General features: G+C 53.9%; 1 protein-coding gene across 3 annotated transcripts in view; it reads right to left on the bottom strand.

The window, feature by feature from the left end:
* Positions 1 to 16,348, bottom strand: part of LMO1 (LIM domain only 1) — a 44,342-nt gene extending 27,994 nt beyond the window's left edge. Inside the window, exon 1 of one of the 3 annotated variants that reach the window (XM_032166677.2) lies at positions 15,959 to 16,348. In XM_032166677.2, coding sequence (XP_032022568.1) covers positions 15,959 to 15,980 — 22 coding nt within the window. In that variant the 5' untranslated portion in view covers positions 15,981 to 16,348. Of the gene's footprint in view, positions 1 to 10,315; positions 10,443 to 10,897; positions 11,442 to 15,958 lie in introns of those variants that run through there. The other 2 variants (XM_032166675.2, XM_058446569.1) reach the window with 2 other exon arrangements.
* Positions 16,349 to 17,790: the final 1,442 nt, after the last annotated feature.

Below are 17,790 nucleotides of genomic sequence, written 5' to 3'. Positions count from 1 at the left end.
AGGCTCATGGCAGGCGGGGCCTGGTTCTCGCCTGAACTCTTCCACATGCCAACTTGCTGGGATATCCCAGCCAAGTGTCTTTTCCTCTCTGGACACAACCTAGTCCTCTGCAGAATGGGGCTGGTATTTGTCCTCTTAGCCTCCCAAGGGTGTTGTGAAGTTGAAATGAAAGACTCCGAGACATCTGTGCCCTTCCCTGGCATGAGGTGACCCAGGAGGCCTCCTGGGAATGGAGCTGGTGAGGCAATCTCTCTGGAGGCAGCTGCTATTCCAGAGGTTGGCTTCTCATGGCAGGCCACCTTCTAAGATGGTCCCCAGTGATCCTGCCTCCTGACACTCACACCCTTGTGTCATCTGCCCCACTTCCTTGAGTGTGGGCTGGACCTAGTGGCTTACTCCCAAGGAAGGAAACACAGCAAAGGTGATGGAATGTCACATCTGTGATTGATAGACAGACTTCCTTCTTGTGAGCAGACACTGTCTTTCAATGGCTTTCAGGAAGCAGGCAGCCACGTTGGAGAGGCCCATACGGCACGGCCACCACAGCCAGCAAGGCATGGAGGCCCTCAGTCCAGCAGCCCGTGAGGAACTGCATTCTGCCAGCCACCAAATGACTGAGCTTGAAACAACCCCACATGAATCTTGAGATGAACCCACAGCCCCAGGTGACACCTTGATCACAGTCTGAGAGAAACCCCAGAGAAGAGAACCCAGTAAAGATTCCTGGCCCACAGCAATGAGAGAATAAGTGGGTATTGTTTCTAGCTGCTAATTTTGGAATGTGTGTTGGAATGTGTTACACAGCTGTAGATAATTAATACACTGCCACACTGGCATATATACTCCATAGAGAAGGGCCCTCTCCTCAGGCCACTGAGAGGGGCCCCTGCAGACAGCTCTCTGCCCGACAACCCGTGTTGTTGTGAACTTCCTCCTAGAGCACAGGACTTGATGTGGAGTGTTTCGAGGAGAGGAGCCCAGAGGACAGAGCCCTGTCTCCAGCTGCCCTACCCAGGGCCCTTGCCCTCAGCTGGGCAGACGAGGAAAGTGGAAGAAGCTGCCTCACGTCCTCAAGGAGCCACAGCCGTGGGTGGATCCTTTCCAAAGAGCAATCCTCCCAGGGCTGGGAACTCCAGGCCTGTCTGGAGCAGGGCAAGCTTTCCAAAGCACATCCGCTTCCCCTGTCTCCCCTGCTCTCACCAGTACCCCAGGGAGGACAGGGAAATGGCACCAGTCATCTACAAGACTGTCAGAAGCTTTGCCTGTTCAAGTCTCTACAGACCTGAAAGGTAACCGTGATCATACCCATTTTACTACTTGGAATTATTATTAGAATTTACTCATCAGAATGACTTAGCAGCAGAGGCAGGATTTGAACCCGTGTGACTCAAAGCCTATGCTAATTCTACTTGTTTTACAAATAGGAAAACTGAGAATCAGAGAGTTTGAACATTCTGATGGCACCCACAGGTAGCCCCGGTCCTTCCTGGATACTGTCATCAGGATTAGAGTTTTTAAAGATCAAGGGGAGAGGACACACAGGATGGAGCAGGACTGTAGGAGCCTAGGCCAGCGCTGCTCCCGCTTGTCTGGCAAGAGTGGGTCTCCCTCCTGCTCTCTATCAAGTCATCGTGCCAACCAGCAAAGGTGAATTATTAAAACTCCTTTCTGGGATACCCCACGAATTTTTCGCCACCGAGACTAACAGAAGAGGGGCAGCCACTCCCGCCACACAATATTAAAATGTCAGGAGTTTAAGGCCTGCGTTGGTTGAGTCATAAGTTATCAGCACCCAGTGAGGGCCGACAGAATGCCTCCCTTAAATTATTAAGCAGAAAGTGTCAGACTGTAATATTTTGCTAAACCAAAGTACAGACACAGACAAAGATGTCATTTCAATATTTGAAACCAGCAAGTTTAATTTAAAATAAGAGCAAACCAATAAGCTCAGAACATAGCGGCGTATGAGAGGAAAATTATACTGTGAGAGGAAAAAAAAGTGGAAGGACTTAAGAAATTTATAAAAGTAATCTCCAAGTGGAAATTAGAAATCAAGGCCTAGAAACAGAATAACACAAAAGAAATATTACTGTCCACTTTCTAAATCAATATAACACTGCTCCACGCCGGAATTACCATGGTAACTCAAGTAAAAAGAATCAAGCAATTCTTATTATTTCAAAATAAAATCACAGCCTGAAGCCTGGGTTTTATTACAACCACTGATAGATCGCTGGCTTGTATTTATCTGAAATATTGCTTTTCAATCAGCTGGTTTATGAATGTACACAGGCCTCTCACCAGCCCACTTACCACCCCATTTTGAGGCTAGGGGCCAACCAATGAATTGATTCTCACCTGGCTGCATCTGCATATATGCTCAGGTCTAAGTCAGCTCTGGGAACACAGAGCATCACATCCTTTCAAACTGTCTAGTGCCTTTGCAGGACAGAGAAGAAAACCTGAAAGAGGCAGTGGGGACTGACCTCATTATGGTCCCTCCCCGGCCAGGCTGGCCCTGGGAGGAATGGAGCTGGGATCCCATGGCAGCCCCCCTCAAACTGCCCACAGCAACCTTCCTCCCACCTCAAGTCATTTTCTCACAGGTTCCTCACCCTTCCTTGAACTCTGAGTGTCTTTCTCTCCATCCCCATGTCTGACAGCTGGAAAAGGGAGCAGACAGAACACAGAGAGTGAGCGCACTGACTGCAGTCAGCCTGCTTGGGTTCACAGCCCAGCTCTGGCACTCTTGAGCTGTAGAAGCTGGAACCAATTAATCTCTTTGTACAATAATTTTCTCATCTGTAAAATGAGGGTAATAGTAGCTTCTTCCTAAGGTTCTTATGGGTATTAAATGAGATTATACATGGAAGATGCTTGGTGGACTGATTACAAAAATGGCCCCAATTCTCTACCCTTCCCCATAGCCACACCATTTGTTATATGACTTTTCACCTCCTACCTTCAAGAGCAGAATCTGTTTCTCCACCCTTTGAACTTGGGCTGGCCTTGTGATTTATTTTGGCCAGTAGAATGCAGTAGAATGCAGCAGAAGTGACAACATCCCAGTGCCAAACCTTGGCCTCAAGAAGCCTTGTGTAGGCCAGGTGCGGTAGTGCGCAGTGGCACATGCTTGTAATCCCAGCACTTTGGGAGGCTGAGGCAGGTGGATCGCTTGATCCCAGGAGTTCAAGACCAGTCTGGGCAACATAGTGAAATCTCGTCTCTACAAAAAATACGAAAATTAGCTAGGCATGGTGATATGCACCTACAGTTTCACCTTGGGAGACTGAAGAGGGAGGATCACTTGAGCCCAAGAGGTCAAGGCTGCAGGAAGCTGTGACTGTGCCACTGCACTCCAGCCTGGGCAACAGAGTGAGACTGTCTCAAAAAAGAGAAGCCTTTTGTGCTTCCACACCTTCCGGACCAGTCTCTGCCATAAGAACAAGTCGGATAAGCCTTCTGGCTAATGAGGGCCATGTAGTCTTGTCACGCCCAGCATCCAACTGATAGCCATCCTCCATCCTCCAGGTGTGAGTGAGCCCAGCTGAGACCAGAAAAACTGCTCAGCCAAGCCCTGCTTAAATCGCTGACCCACAGATTTTTGAGTTAAATGCTTATTGTGTTAAGGCTCTACATTTTAGGGTAACTGATTACGCAGCAATAACTAATTGATACATATAGATAGCACAATGCCGCACTTTTAAGTAAGGGTTCAGCATAATGATAGCTGTTGTGTTTTATGACTCCTAAAGACTGAGAGGCCAAAGCCAAAAGATGATACTGTAACTGTACAGAGAGCAATGTCAATTCATACAAGCATGAACCTTTCTGGTTTATCAAGTGTGTGCTTGTACATAAAGTGCCAGTTAGGTGTTTCACCCTTTGTAAGGATGAGAAAACTGAGGCCCAGTGCATTTCCTGAAGTCACACAGCAGTCAGCTGGGACAAAACCCAGGTTTTCTGAATCATGCTAGCGGACTACACCTGAAGACAGGAGGCCACTCAAGAAAGCCCAGTTGACCTCCAGGGGAAGGGACAGGGAGGAGGAGCTAGTGACCTGAGCCCATGGGCCTTCACACTGGGTAGCTGCCCCTGCAACCTGGACCAACCTGCTCACTCCTCTCACACCACCTGCTTTTAATTTGCCCCCAGTTGTATCAGCTACTGTGAACTCCTGCCTTAGACAGAACACAAAACGAACACACTCCTACCAGTAGTGAACAAGCTCGTTGCTAGGTTTGGTGGATGTGTCTCTGAGCATGGCCTGGAATGGTCTGGGAGAAGCCTCAGCCAACTAAAGGAGAAAGGGCATGCCAGGCAAGGAGGACATAGGAGCAAGGGAATAGAGGCAAATGCTGAGTCTTCATGGAACCCAAAAACAGAGTAGACATACTAAAACTGCATAGTTTAGTGTGATGGTCAAAGCAGCAGTAGGCCTCAGGCAGGATGCCAGGGTAGCAGAGGTTGGGTCAGACTGGTTGTAATGAGCACCAGAAGAAAGGTAGTAGGTGAGATGAGAATGGTGGTAGCAGAGGAGAAAAGGGTGGGTCCAGAGTCCCAGATGAATGCAATCCAGTGGTGTGCTGATGCATGCTTAACGACCGAGTCTTTGGGAAAACGCCCAGATTTGTAGTGTTTGCCAATGTCCGTGGTACAAACACTCCCACTGTGGCTGATTTCTAGCTACCAATGCAGTGTCTCTGAACTCAGAGTTGGGAACAGATGCACAGAATCTCTTGCAAGCCAGGACAAGTTGACTCCACTGCTGTAGTCCAATCCCAAATATGGGCCTGCCGGGAAAACTCACTCTAGCAGCACCACAAAGAGCTAAGCCTGGGAATGGGAGGACATCTTGCATGTTTCAATGTCCTCCAACTGCAGGCAGGACAGGCAAGCAAGATGGGATACATGCCATAGGAACCTCTGGGGCTTCTCCACTTCCAAAGGCCCAGGACAGGTGAGTGTCCCTCAGCACCTTTCACCTTACATCTGAGGGTAGAACTACATCTTCTGGGCTGTCAGTAGGCTGGCAAGGGGCATAACTGGGACACCCAAGCATGTGGTCCGTGGTCCCAGTCCAGCTGATGTTCGCTGTAATCAGAGTTTTCTACCACCCAGCCTCATCACGCCTCGGGGCTAGGGCAGAAGGCACGGCAAAAAGATGCTGATGCTCTAGGCTCCAATTCCCCATGGAAGCCTAGGCAGCCATTTTGCCCTGTTTGAACCTCAGCCTTCCCCCTATAAATGGAGGAACTTGCAAAGAGTGGTCTTAGAGACCTCTTCCCAAGGTGCCACCTGCCTTGGTGATCTGGACGTGGGCGAGTAGTGAGGTCAGCCTGCCTCCCAGGCAGCAATGATTAAGGGCCATGATAAATAAACTGGCAGAGTGAGGGTGCAGGCCCAGTGCTTACCAGTGAACAAAGCACTGGACTGGACACAGAGTTATTTCAGATCATACTGTAACTGAGCATGGAGCAATGTTGCCCCACACAGCCATGAGGCTTTCTGGCTTATCAAATGTGTACATGGACAGTATCTCAATCCTGAGTACAATCCTGCCAATTAGGTATGGCTGTTCTCACTGTAGAGATAAGAAGGTAGAGAGGCAAAAGTTTGGAAGCAAAGCAACCTCTACACTGGGTGGGCATGGAACACAAAATCACAGTGGACACATTGGACCTGCATAGCTTAGTGCAATGATAGAGGTGGCAGCAAGTCAAACAGTACCTGGCACACTGGGACACCCATGTCCTTTCCTCTACCTTCTGCCCTAACATCTTCCAATCTTCTCAATGTCCCTCATCAGGGCTTTCCGGGAGGCCCTCGGGATCCTGGAGATGGATCCAACAACAGCCTTGGCCTCCCTGCTATATGGGGACACAGCTCTGGAGGGAGCTGCTAACTCCCTGGGCCTGCATCTGCTCTAGACCTCAACATGGCTCAAGGCATTCGCCCCCAGCCTTCCCTAGGTGCACCATCACAGCTCTGTCTTCTGCTCAGACAGCCCAGCCCGTCTAGCCATGGCCACTTCCCAACTCTGGCAGCTTCGCCCTGGGCCATGGCCGAACCTCGTGTTTCCTTTGCCCATGACCACAGGGAGTCGACTGCCGGTGCTCACTGGCAATCATCCATCTGTTCCAAGGGTGAGAGACCAAAATAGACCTCTTCCTGGTCCTGCCCACAAATCGGGCCTGCTGTGAAGTTCCTTAAATGGAAGCTCATGGGGCAGCTGCCTGGTTTGACTCTGAGACACAGGGTGACACAGGGTGGGGGTAAGGAATCAATTCTCGGGAGGGATGAGAGGCAGGTCCCAGCTCTAGGAAAACATATATTTTCATGTGCTAAAGGCATCTTTGAGGGGCCTGTTCAGAAACAGACAGCAAGAGAAAAAGACAGTTCCCACAGCCACAGAGGCCAAGTGAGTGGTCATGCCAGCACTGAGCCCCGGCATCCAAAGGGTGAAGCTTTTAGGCGAGCAGCGGCCAGTGATCTCAGCTTCCCCCAGTCCTAATGCTCCTGAAAGGCTCTCTCCTGCTCCCTGTAATTGGGCATCAGTAGTTAATGCAGTATTGACTGCATTACACGCTCCCGTGCCTCCCCTCGCTAATGCCAATTGCATCACCTTGTACAGTCACCGGCTTGCTTAGCCAATAGCCGTTAAAAGCAATCCAAATCATGAATCATATGGGAAACTTTTAGCAAGACACCGCCATCCAAGGAGACAATTTACAGTTGAGTTAATCTGGGTACATTAGTGAGACATGGATTCTGGACGACAGACCAATTTATGTTGTTTCCCTGTCCCCCCTTAGTGCTTCTCTGTGTGTGCAAATGAATGGAAGAGCAGGGAAGAGACAGAAGCACCTGCTTCTTCACCCAAGGCTCGTGTGTGTGTGTGTGTGTGTGTGTGTGAAGGGGTTACCCATCTTTACAGACACTCTGCCTGGCTAAGTTTGGGCAGGAAGGGGAAGCGGCTGTATGTGCAGCTCAGGATGCGATGCCTCATTCCCAGCAGAAAGGAGGGCTGCCGCTGGGGCTGGTTATGGTAGATGCAGATGGTAACCCTCCTGCTCCCCTGCTTCTAGGCACTGGGCAAGTGCACAATTTGGTCCCCACCCTGCCAGACCCACAAGGCCTTTACCAGGCCTCAGCAGGCAGCAGTGTCCACTTGGCTCCGCCTTCCTGCTGATGGGCTGGGGTCTCTGGCATGGAACAGCATCAGGGCCTGCCTCCTTCTCCAGGGTTGGGACGGTCGTGAGCACACTCTGCCAGGAGAGGCCCCTGGGACTCTCTGTGGTCTAGAACATAAGGGTCTATCCTAGGAAATCCTACTGGTGGCCCAGCAAGGGCTGGTTCGTACCCAAGCATAGCCATGTGCCGGCTCTGGTGGATTAACTGAGTCAGCTGTGGAGTTTGTGCTCCTAGCAGTTATTAACAATTGAAGACTCCACTGTCTGGTCCTCCTCAGTCCAGCTTCACTCTCTTGGGCATTTTTACTTATTAAAAACGCTCTAGGAATCATGTCTGGTGTTTAGTTCCACAACCCGCCTGCTGCTTCCTGTGGTCATCCCCGCCTTCCTACTGGGCCTTTGCAAAGGCCGTTTATACCCAGCCCTGCCCTTCTCCTGTGTGCACCTGAGAGCATCCCAGCATCCTCTCCTGCCCAGTCCCCCACAGACCAAAGCTCTCACTGCTCTTGGGCCCTCTCAGACTCTCTGCTGTCTGCTCCTACTCAAAGTCCTCTTCTCGAACAGCCTGGGGGCTCATTTGACTTGGGTAGCGTTCAGAGCTGTAGCTCTCTTTGCTCCCCTGGGACTTTAACCCTCCCAGAAAGCCACTGCCTGGTGCCAGCCCAAGCCGCAGGTGCCAGGGGAAGAAGGGCTGTTTCTCCGGGAAAGTTGGAGCTCAGCTCCCTTTCGCTGACAGGCAGAACCAGCAGCATTTAGAAAGCCCGGACCCTGAGTTCCAGTAAAGTGGAGATGGTTAGGCCAAGAGCAAGCATCCAAATGAAAGCAATTAATCTTAAAACCCGAAGTTTAACCATTTGCAAAACAGATCTTTCCGTGTCTGTGGTGACCCTTCACTGCTCAACCTAATGGATTACTTTATTAATAATGCACTGTGCTTAAAAGCAAAAAAAATTTTTTTTTCTGACGATTCAATACTTCAGAAAGTCTCTTAAACCCGTTGCTACGGCAAAACGATTGATATTTTATTATCTTTCAGAAGTGCAACATGAAAGCCCCGCAGCCCAGCCGAGCGGGAGCTTTGGTCCTCGGCAGCTGGCAGACCCGACTTCAACCAGAGGAGCCCCAGCCTCTCCCGACAAGATGCTGTCAGGTGGAGAAAAGGCATTGGGGGTGGTTAATAGCATCCCTGAGTCCCTGCTGCAGCCAGACAAAAGGTGCTGTATGCAGGGAACACACCCTTTGGGGGACCTGGGGGGTGGGGGAATGCTACCACCCAGTTCAGATAGCCACCTGCTGAGAGGGCAGAAGTGTTCAGGAAGAAGTTAGGTGGTTGGTTTGGAGGAGCAGATGAGTGGATCCAGAACCTTTCTCCCTCCCCCAGTTGAAGGTGCCATCTTCAAGGTTTCCTGGAACTAGGGGAGGCCAGACTCCTCTTATTGGGGAGTGGAGTGCAGATGCATGAGCAGAAAGGCTGCTTTTGAAAGACAGCTATAGGCTGGGTAAGACAAGAATAGGTGGCTGATTAGGACCCCAGTGGCTGTGCTTGTGCTGTAATGGACCCCAGAGCCCAGCAGCTCCATGGTAGTAGGCAACATATTGTTTAGACTGGACAGGCTGGGGATGGAGGGGCATCTGGAGCTCTCTTCCACAGATCTAGCAGAAACCAGAAGAAACATCTGCCCAGGGTGCTTGAGGTACACTGCAATTTGGAGGCAGGGAGCTGGCTAAAATGACCTCCAGAAATCCATTCCCACTCAAGGCTCATCTGAAACCCTTTGTATTATCTCAGAGCCAGAGGCATCATGAGGTGCCTGGGCAGAGCAAGATCCTGGGTGCAGGTAGGGGGTGTCATCTTGTTGGCATGAGACCAATCTCCCTGGCCTGAGGCCTCCCATGTACAGGGCCCGAGTCTTCTGGATTCCTGGCTTGGGCCTGGGGAGCCAAGGATGCCAAATAACCTCTGCTAAAGATGAACCTTGCATGCTCCCCGTAGTGACAGTATCTCCAGGTACCAAGGAAGTACCTTCTCCCCTGCTTCTCTAACCCCTTCATTTTTACCAAGAGGGAAGGTGAACACGGGGAGTTCGTGATGACAGGCACTAAATCAAAGTCTCCTCCCTCCCTGTCTGGCCTGACCCCAGACCCCTTCTTCTCCTTTTCATTCTATATGAAGTTCTCCAATGGCCTAGGTGGGGCTCCAGGGGAGGGGTCCGTGAATAGAGAAGACATACTGAAGATGATGTCCCACCCCAGCTAGCCCAGAAGCACTGAGATTCTCCCCATCCTCTCTCCTTCTACACGCATACTGAGAGCGACAGGGCCTCCTAGATGCCACCCCCAGGCCAGATACTTCAAATTCCCCCTCCCTGCTGGATGTCTCAGAAGGCAGTAGCAGCCTGGGGGCATCGGCACCTGGCAGCAGCAATGCGAACATCCTGTGTGACCCTGAGCAAGTCACTTAGCTTTGCATTTTCACCAACTGGCCACATCAATAACAACGCTGCCCCAGGGGCAGAGGGCTCGGGCCCAGCAGAGACTCCTGAGTGGAACGGCAGAGGATGGCCACTACAATCACTTTAAGAGGATTCCCGCTGACTCAAAGCAAACCTACCCTTTCGGTACCTCACCAATGGCAGAACGGCCGGTGGCAGCGTAGGCACCAACAGTCCCATACAAATGCCCCTACAACACCAACACACAGGCCTCACCTACAGGGCCGGAGGTCCTGGGACAGCCAAGGTATGCTTCTCTCCTGACCCTGGGGACTCATCTTAGGGCACCCACTTGGCTTTCCCCCCAAGGGGGCTGGGATCCCCAGCCTTCTAGGACACTTAACTGAAGGGCACTCCCTGCCAGGAAGGCTTTGGGGTCTATGGGGCCACCTGCTAGTGGCTTCCAGCAGCCATGGGCTCCTCTGTTCCGATCTTTCCCGTGCCCTGCAGTTTTCTAGGACGCACTGAGGCTCGACCACAGAAGGTCCGTGCCACTCTCGCAGGCCGCTCCCGCACGAGTGCTACTGGCCGGCGGCGGGACACTTTCTTCCTCTGGGCCAAACTCCCGCCTCCGCGCTCAGAGAGACAGGGAGTTAGCGGGCCAGCACAAGAGGCGGCTCTCTTTCTCACCGAGTCACGCTCATGGAGATGTCCCCTGGAGGGTCCAACCCGCCTTCCCCTCGCCTGCCGGGCACCCTGGCGCTCGCGCAGTCCTCCCGCGCTCCCGCTTGCCTCGAGCTCTGGAGCCCGATTCTCCCCGAAGCCGCTGATTTGCTCGGCGCTCGGCGCCTCTCGGGTTACGCGGCGGCAGGCGCGAGGGTGATGGCTGCGGTGAGAGCAGCAGCCGCAGAGACGAAATGCTCAAAGCGAACCTCCGCGGCGCCGAGATCGCAGGGGACCGGAGCCTCCGCGCGGCCCCGCGGCGCAGCACACGGCCCGTGCACAGCTCCTCGGCTCGCGGCCGGGACCCGGCGGGCGTGCGGCCTGGGGCGCGTGCAGCTCGGGGCTCGCCCACCTCCTCCCCCCGCAAGTTCCGTCCGGCTGTTCCCCGGTGCTTCCCCCCGCCCCAGCCCCAGCCCCAAGCTCGCCGTCCGCCCCGCAATCCCCGCACAGCCCAGCAGGTGTGCGCCCGTGTCCCCGCGTGTGTGTGCCTGCGCGCCGCGGCGGGGGTCGAGGGGGTGAGGGGCGTCGAGACCCCGGCCCGCCACCTACCGTCCTCCTTGTCCAGCACCATCATCTCGGGCGCTCCGTGTCCAACCGCAGCTAGGCTCGGCCGGGAGAAGGGCGCCGACTCGGGGCGCGTTTCGGCGGGGCGGCCGGTCCTCGGGCAGCTAGCGGGCTCTAATTACCCGCTTGTCCGGCTCTTAACCTAGATTGCACTCAGCTAGAATTACATTCAGGAGTGAAGCACTTCGCAGATACAAAAGCAGTCTCACCTACTTTTGTGCCTCAGAATTGCAAGGAACTACGAACTGCAATTTAGAGAGAGAGAGAGGGAGAGGGAGAGAGAAGGGGGAAAAGAGGATCAGAGCCGTTTCTTTGATTCTCACCTTCTAAATGGCTCAATTTGCCCAGTATAATCTGTCTTAATGTAATTGCATTTGATAGCTTATAACCCTGTCTCGGCAACGACACAGCTTTCAGCCTCATAAAGTGTTTTCCCCTCGGATTTAATCTGAATCTCAATCTAAAATTATATTCAAAGAGATGGGGGAATCTCGCGGCCGTCTCCCGCTGCCTTTCTCCCTCAATGTATGAGGTTTGCACTCCTGCTACTGAATAAATGCACACATTTCCCGAGGCCCCCTCCCTCCCGGGTTAATGGGGAGTGGAGACGCACGGCTGCCCGGCTCCGCAGCGCCACCTGGAGGCCTCTAGGTCCCAGCTCGGTGAGCGTCTCTGCTCCAATCCCAGGGTCGTGGTCTTCAATGTTTGTCTGGAGGACGCACCCCATCTGTTACTCCCAGGCCCTCAGCCTTGATTTTTGTCTCTTCCTTAGAGCAATATTTCTCTGATCACATCCTTTTCCTTCCTGCCAGCTCTGCCCGGGGTTTCTTGTTGCTTCCCGGATTGTTTGGCAAAGTTAACCCTCTTCAGGGCACAAACGATCCTACCCTGAGTCTTACAGCACTACTCCTGACCCCAGCAGCACCCCCAAAAGCATCCTGACTCCATGGAGTGGGAGAGCTTATCTCAACTTCTCTCGAAGCAAGCCCAGGCATGGCCTTGAAAGCTTTTCTCATTCTACAAATATTTACTGAGCATATATTATGTGCCAAGCACAGTTCTAAGGCACTGGGGATACAGCACTGAACAAAACAAAGATTCCTGCTGCTATTATGGAGTTGACAATTCTTGCTCTGTAACTCATAAGGCAGGAAAACAGACAGTGCCCATCCCTTCTCCTGGACCCTGCTTCTCCCCAGAATCCTGGTGCTGATGTTCTGGCTGCCTACCCTAGGAAGGCCACCTACCCACCTACGTTTTTTCTTTCCTTTCTGTCTTTTTTTTTTTTTTTTTTAAGATGGAGTCTTGCTCTGTTGCCCAGGCTGGAGTGCAGTGGTGTGATCTCGGCTCACTGCAACCTCCACCTCCCAGGTTCCAGTGATTCTTCTGCCTCAGCCTTCCGAGTAGCTGGGATTACAGGCACACACCACCACGCCCAGCTAATTTTTGTATTTTTTAGTAGGGACGGGGTTTCACCATATTGGCCAGGCTGGTCTCGAACTCCTGACCTCGTGATCCACCCCCCTCAGCCTCCCACAGTGCTGGGATTACAGGCATGAGCCTGGCCGGAAGGCCACCTACTTTTAAATCCCAAGTCTTTTTTCTTTGCCTAGACAGTACAGAGTTCTAGGGTGGGATAGAAATAATGATTTTTCTTCAGCCCAAGGAGGGCTCCAAACAGATGTGTTGGAGGCTTGATCCTGGCAATCACTTCTGAGGACTAGACCAGGGAAAGAGAAAGGGGCTGAAGGGCCACCAGTTGGGATTCTATCTCATCTCTGCCAATTACCAACAGTGGACCTTAGCAAGTCTCTTTCTCTATCTGGGCCTCAGTTTCCTTGGTTGTGAAGTGGGAGACCTACTCTTCCTGTATCTATGGTTGCTGTGGGGGTCAGATGAGCGAATGCATGTTAATGTGCTTTGTAAACTGTGGCACTCCAGACAGTGCAGGGGGATGGGGGGAGATTATCTGGTTTGAAGGAGACCTGGAGGCTAGGTCTTACCCCTTAAACTCTAGGAGGCCCCAATGCTTGACAGGGGTGGGGAGCAGGGGGCTGCAGCCATCTTCCTCTCTGCTAGGCAGGGAAGTCAGGCTTCGAGAAAACAGAAAAGTGCTGCTTCTAATGAGATGCCTCATCTGCAGCTCAGAGGGTTTCACTTTCCCCTTCATCTTGAATACTTAATCCTAATAGTCCTTGAGTATATTTGATGTTAAATATATCATTTTGCTCAGACTCACCATGCCTCAGGACTGCGAGCTTGATCTCTCCCCTGCCACTGCTGCCAGACCCATGCCCTCAGGGTCTGAGGGAGGCTTTGGCACCGCTGCCACCGGCATATTTGGTGCCAGCCCCTCACACCCGCCAGAGCTGGGGGCTAGACAGTGTAGCAAGCACAGGGCCTGACAGGCTGGCAAGGGGCAGCTTCTTGCCGTAGAAACCTCTGCTACTGGAGGCACAGTAAGGCTGCATGCAGCCTTACTACTGACCTCCAGGGGCAGCTTCTCCTCACTTTCAGGGGCTGGCCCTGACCTACAAACCGGGACTGGGCTAGCTGTGGCCACTCTTCCACTCTCTTGTCCACGAGTTTGTCTGAATACCAGCTCACCTCAGCCTCCAAGGTACCTAATTGGCAGCCACATGACTGGCATCCCTTTGGGGAGTCAGGGCCCTGTGCCCCAAACCCAGGGACTGGAGCAGGCCTGGGGTGCTGAGCAATATAGGCTGCAGAAGCAGGTAGGGCATGCCAGCAGGGGACTGGTGCTGTGTGTGCCCACAGGTGGCTCTTTCTGCACCCCCAGCTGTGAGCATGGTGCTCCCAAACTGATCTGAAGAGGAACCTTCACAGCAAGTCTTGGAGGGTTTGGGTGGCTTGAGCTTCCAGCCAGGAAGGGGCTTGCTGGGTTGACAGAGGCAGATAGGAATATCACTCATCCCATCTGATGGCCTCTCTCCACTCACTGGGCAAGCAAGTAACTCCCACCCCCATACTCGCCCCCCCCGCCATGCTCACCCCACCCAAGCTGCTTCTAGGTCCAGGGACACGCCCACAGCACCAGAGTGGAATCCTCAGATCCCCTGGGGCTGGGGGAGGTAGTTTTCACCCAACACATTCCACAGGTGATGAGCATGTACTCTCACTTCGACAAGCCAAGAGTGCTCCAAAATGCCCTTGAAATGCCTCTGGGAATGGCAGGGAGAGGACAGCTATCAATCCCCAAGGTTAGTTTGAGGAGAAAGTGGGTGCTACTGGCTGTCTTACAAATATCCGGGCAGGTCCCAGCAATTTGCCCCTCCACCTGGCAGGAAAGTCCTGAGGAAGAGTTCCTGCATTAGGAGTGGGGGTGGGAGATAGTGGGACCCAGGGCCTGAGGGCCCAGGCAGACTAGATATTCCAGAACTCTTTGGTGGAGACTGTCAGATGTGCCTCAGCTAGAGGGCCTGCTCCCAACACAATGCAGCTGCCTCCAAGACGGAGTTACAAGCTAGCCACACAGGTGATGCTCAGAGAGGTACTGGGGTGATGAGGGCCCCTTCTCTGTGGCCACCACAGTTGACAGGACAGAGTAAACCTACAGATTTCACAGTGCAATCAGGATGCTTGCTGGCCACGTTCAGATGCCCTTCCCTTCCCCCTACTTACACAAAAGCAGCCAGTGCACAGGAATTTGCAACCCGCTGGAGTGAAGAAGTGCACAGTCTTTTCCTCTTTTGGTTTCTGGAGAGCCTGGACAGGCTTTCTGGCAAGCTGCAGTTATAGATTGTTAGGCCTTGTGGAGGCCTAAGCCAAATCTGCACCATAGCAAAGAAATCTCCCCTACCCCTGCACCACAGCCCTGAGAAGATTGTGGGTGTGCACTGACCAACTGTCCAAGTTTGCCTTGTGACTCAAGGGTTTCCTAGGATGCAGGATGTTCACTACTAAAATTGAGATCGTCCTGAGCAAACAAGGACAGTTGATCACTATAGTGAGTGGTGGTAGGGTGGGTCAAGGGACTAGCCGGGCCAGAGAGGAAGGCCAGGCAGCCAGACCCTTTCCCTGCAGCCCAGAAGTTGCCTCTCAACCCCAAACCTTCCAGCCTCCTGCCCCAGCACTTGATCCTTCAGGCACTAAGGGATTGTCCCAGCCTGGGCGGATGGTCTCTGGGTCAGCCAGAGCTGTGAGTTCTTCCAAGAGACTGGCAGTGGAAAGGGTAGGAGTTGGACCCAGGGATGGATGGAAATTTTGTGAGGTCCAAAGCTTACTGTAGTTTGGGCATGGGGCTCTTTAAGAAAAGGACTGCAAGACTACTAATACCAAATTACCACCAAGGACCTGGCAGCTGAAGGAACCTGAAGGACCCTAAACATCATTAGCTTCAAGGTAAAACCGCCTCTAGTTGGACCTGATATTTTGGACTAGATGGCCCACCCACCTACCCCAGCCAGCGTGGCACCTCCCAACATGCCAGGCTGGGTGAACTGATGGCAGCTCCCTCCCCAGCCCCGCCAGGGGCGGGGGCAATATCACCCATCCCGCAGCTACGGAGTGCCAGACCTCAGAGACAGTGCTGGTTTGATGGCACCCTCACCCCTGCACCTGCAGGATCTGTGGGCACCCCCACCACCCTGCGGGGATCCGTTCCGCAGTAGGGTGCGGAAGGGGAACGTGCAGACACCCAGAGAGGCTGGGAGACTGGCTGGCAGTGGGCACTGCCGGGAAGCCCGCGGTGCGGGTCGCAGAGGCGCTCCGGATGCCCGCAAGGCGGCAAGAGTCCGTGAGAAAGTTCCCGGCCGGAGCGCGCAGGGCTGGCGGCCTCGTTGGGACCGGGAGACTTCCTAATCCCGCCGCCGAAGCCCGGGCGCTGAGCCTGGCACCGCCGACTCCGGCACCGGCGCACACATCAGCCGCCGCGCTTCCGGGAAGCCACCCATCAGCCGGAGGCGGCCCGCGGGTGCTGAGGGCGCTGCCGCCGCTAGCGGGGTGGACTCCGCAGGGCCAGCGCCGCAGTCTCCGCCCCGCGCCCCGCGTGCCCCCGGGCACCAGCACCGCGCACCGGGCACCTACCGTCCTCCTGGTCCAACACCATGGTCCCGGCGGCTCCAGCCGGACTAGCGCCGAGGATACGGAGGGGCGCGTGGCTCCGACTCCCGCCGCCGGCCGCCTGCGCTGCTCCCGCCGGCCCCGCGCGGGCGCAGAGTCCCGAGAGCCGCGGCCGCCGACGGGGGCAGACGGACCGGAGTCCTGAGCGCAGCCCCGCGGGCAGGGAGCGCAGGAGGAGGGACTGGGGGGCGGGCGCGGGGGCGAGGCGGCAAGGCCGGGATCGCGGGAGCCTCGCTAGCAGCAGCTGCCCGGCCCGGGCCGCAGCCGGAGCCTGAGCCGCGCGCGCGTCCTTCCTCCGTGCCGGCCGCGCTCGCCTCAGCAGAGTGAAGGCTGCATTTCCCAGGGCCCCTCAGATTCCCCTGTTAATTAAATCAATTCATTATGCTCAGATCTGATTAGCGGCCCTTCCCCCCCGCCCTTTGAATCAATTATTCAATACACAAACATAATTGCTTGGGCCAGAGGTGCCCGCCATTAGCTTATTTAACTCCAAGGACACTAATTACCCGCAGGGCACGGGAACTTTTCTCGTTAATTCTGACAAAACACAAAAGCACAGCCAGAGTGTGTGCTTGTGAGGGGCTGTGTGTGTGTGTGTGTCCGCATGCCAGAGTGAGGGCTGTGTGGGGTGGTGAGCCACTGTGTGAGCTCAAGACAAGGGTGGGGGTGGGACACGTGCGATTGCGGGTGGGTGTGTGCGGGTGGGAGTGTGGGCTCCGTGCCTGTGATTCTGAATGAGTGCTCCAGACTGGGCGTGACTCTGGGTCTGGGGACTGTGGGACCGGACTGGGACCCGGCACGGGAATGTGTATGAGATCGCGAGAGTGCTTCTGTGTGTGACTTTGTGAATGTGACCCCGTGGCTACCGTGGCAGGCGCCCCATCCCCTTTCTTTTTTCATTATTGCCCAGCCATTCCCCGCGGCATTCTCAGCCCCACGGGGGAAAGTGCAGATCACAGAGGAGAAATCCGAGAGGATCAGGAGGCGGTGGTGACTCTGGACCCAGGCTGGGCCACAGTGTTCTCCACCTGGTCACCTGTTCAGGCCTCGACTGGGCTTTGCTCTCCCCCAGTTATAAACCCCAGGTTCCCACCACCACCCACTTTGCCATCTCACTGCCCCTCTCAATACCGCCCCCACTCTCAGCTTTTATCCCAGAACCCTCCCCACCCCACCCTTGTGCCCAGGAACCCCCAACTCCACCCACCCTAGACCTAGTTCTTCACCTCCTGTCTCAAGGCTGTACCGAGGGTGTGCCTGTGGTTGATAAACTTCTCCACATTTTACCTCCCAGGAAATCTATTGAGAGAGCCAGTGAGAGAGCCCACAGAGGCAGGACACAGAGGGTAATTGATTCCCCCAAATTAGGTTTCTGCTTTCTAAAGACCGGCATTGTTCCTATTCTCAATGTGCACAGAGGTATTGAAGATTTCCTTTTTGTTTCCTCGGGCAATGAATGAGCTTAATCCATTCGGCTTTATAAATCAGGAAACTAATATTCGCTCCTTCCATAGCAGCTTTTTAAAAAATTTAATTGGTAAGGGAGGTGCAGTTAGTCACCCTTATACTGTCCCCAAGCCCCCACTTACCAAAACACATTCTGATTGTGGGGTAGAGAGAGGGGAGGGAGCTCATCCTGATTCCTCCCACTCTCTTCCATCCTCCCAAACAGACCCACATAGTGTCTGGGAAAGTTTGTGAAATGACTGCATGAATTATATTCAATTTGGTGAAGAAAGGAGGAGTGTGCAGAGAGGTTCTTCAGAATGATCTCCCAAATCAGCTGCTCTCAATTC

This window comes from Hylobates moloch, unplaced genomic scaffold, assembly GCF_009828535.3.
Source record: "Hylobates moloch isolate HMO894 unplaced genomic scaffold, HMol_V3 SCAFFOLD_11, whole genome shotgun sequence".
Taxonomy (NCBI): domain Eukaryota; kingdom Metazoa; phylum Chordata; class Mammalia; order Primates; family Hylobatidae; genus Hylobates; species Hylobates moloch.
The sequence above is the reverse complement of the archived record's forward strand: the minus strand, read 5'-3'. Positions and strand labels throughout refer to the sequence as shown.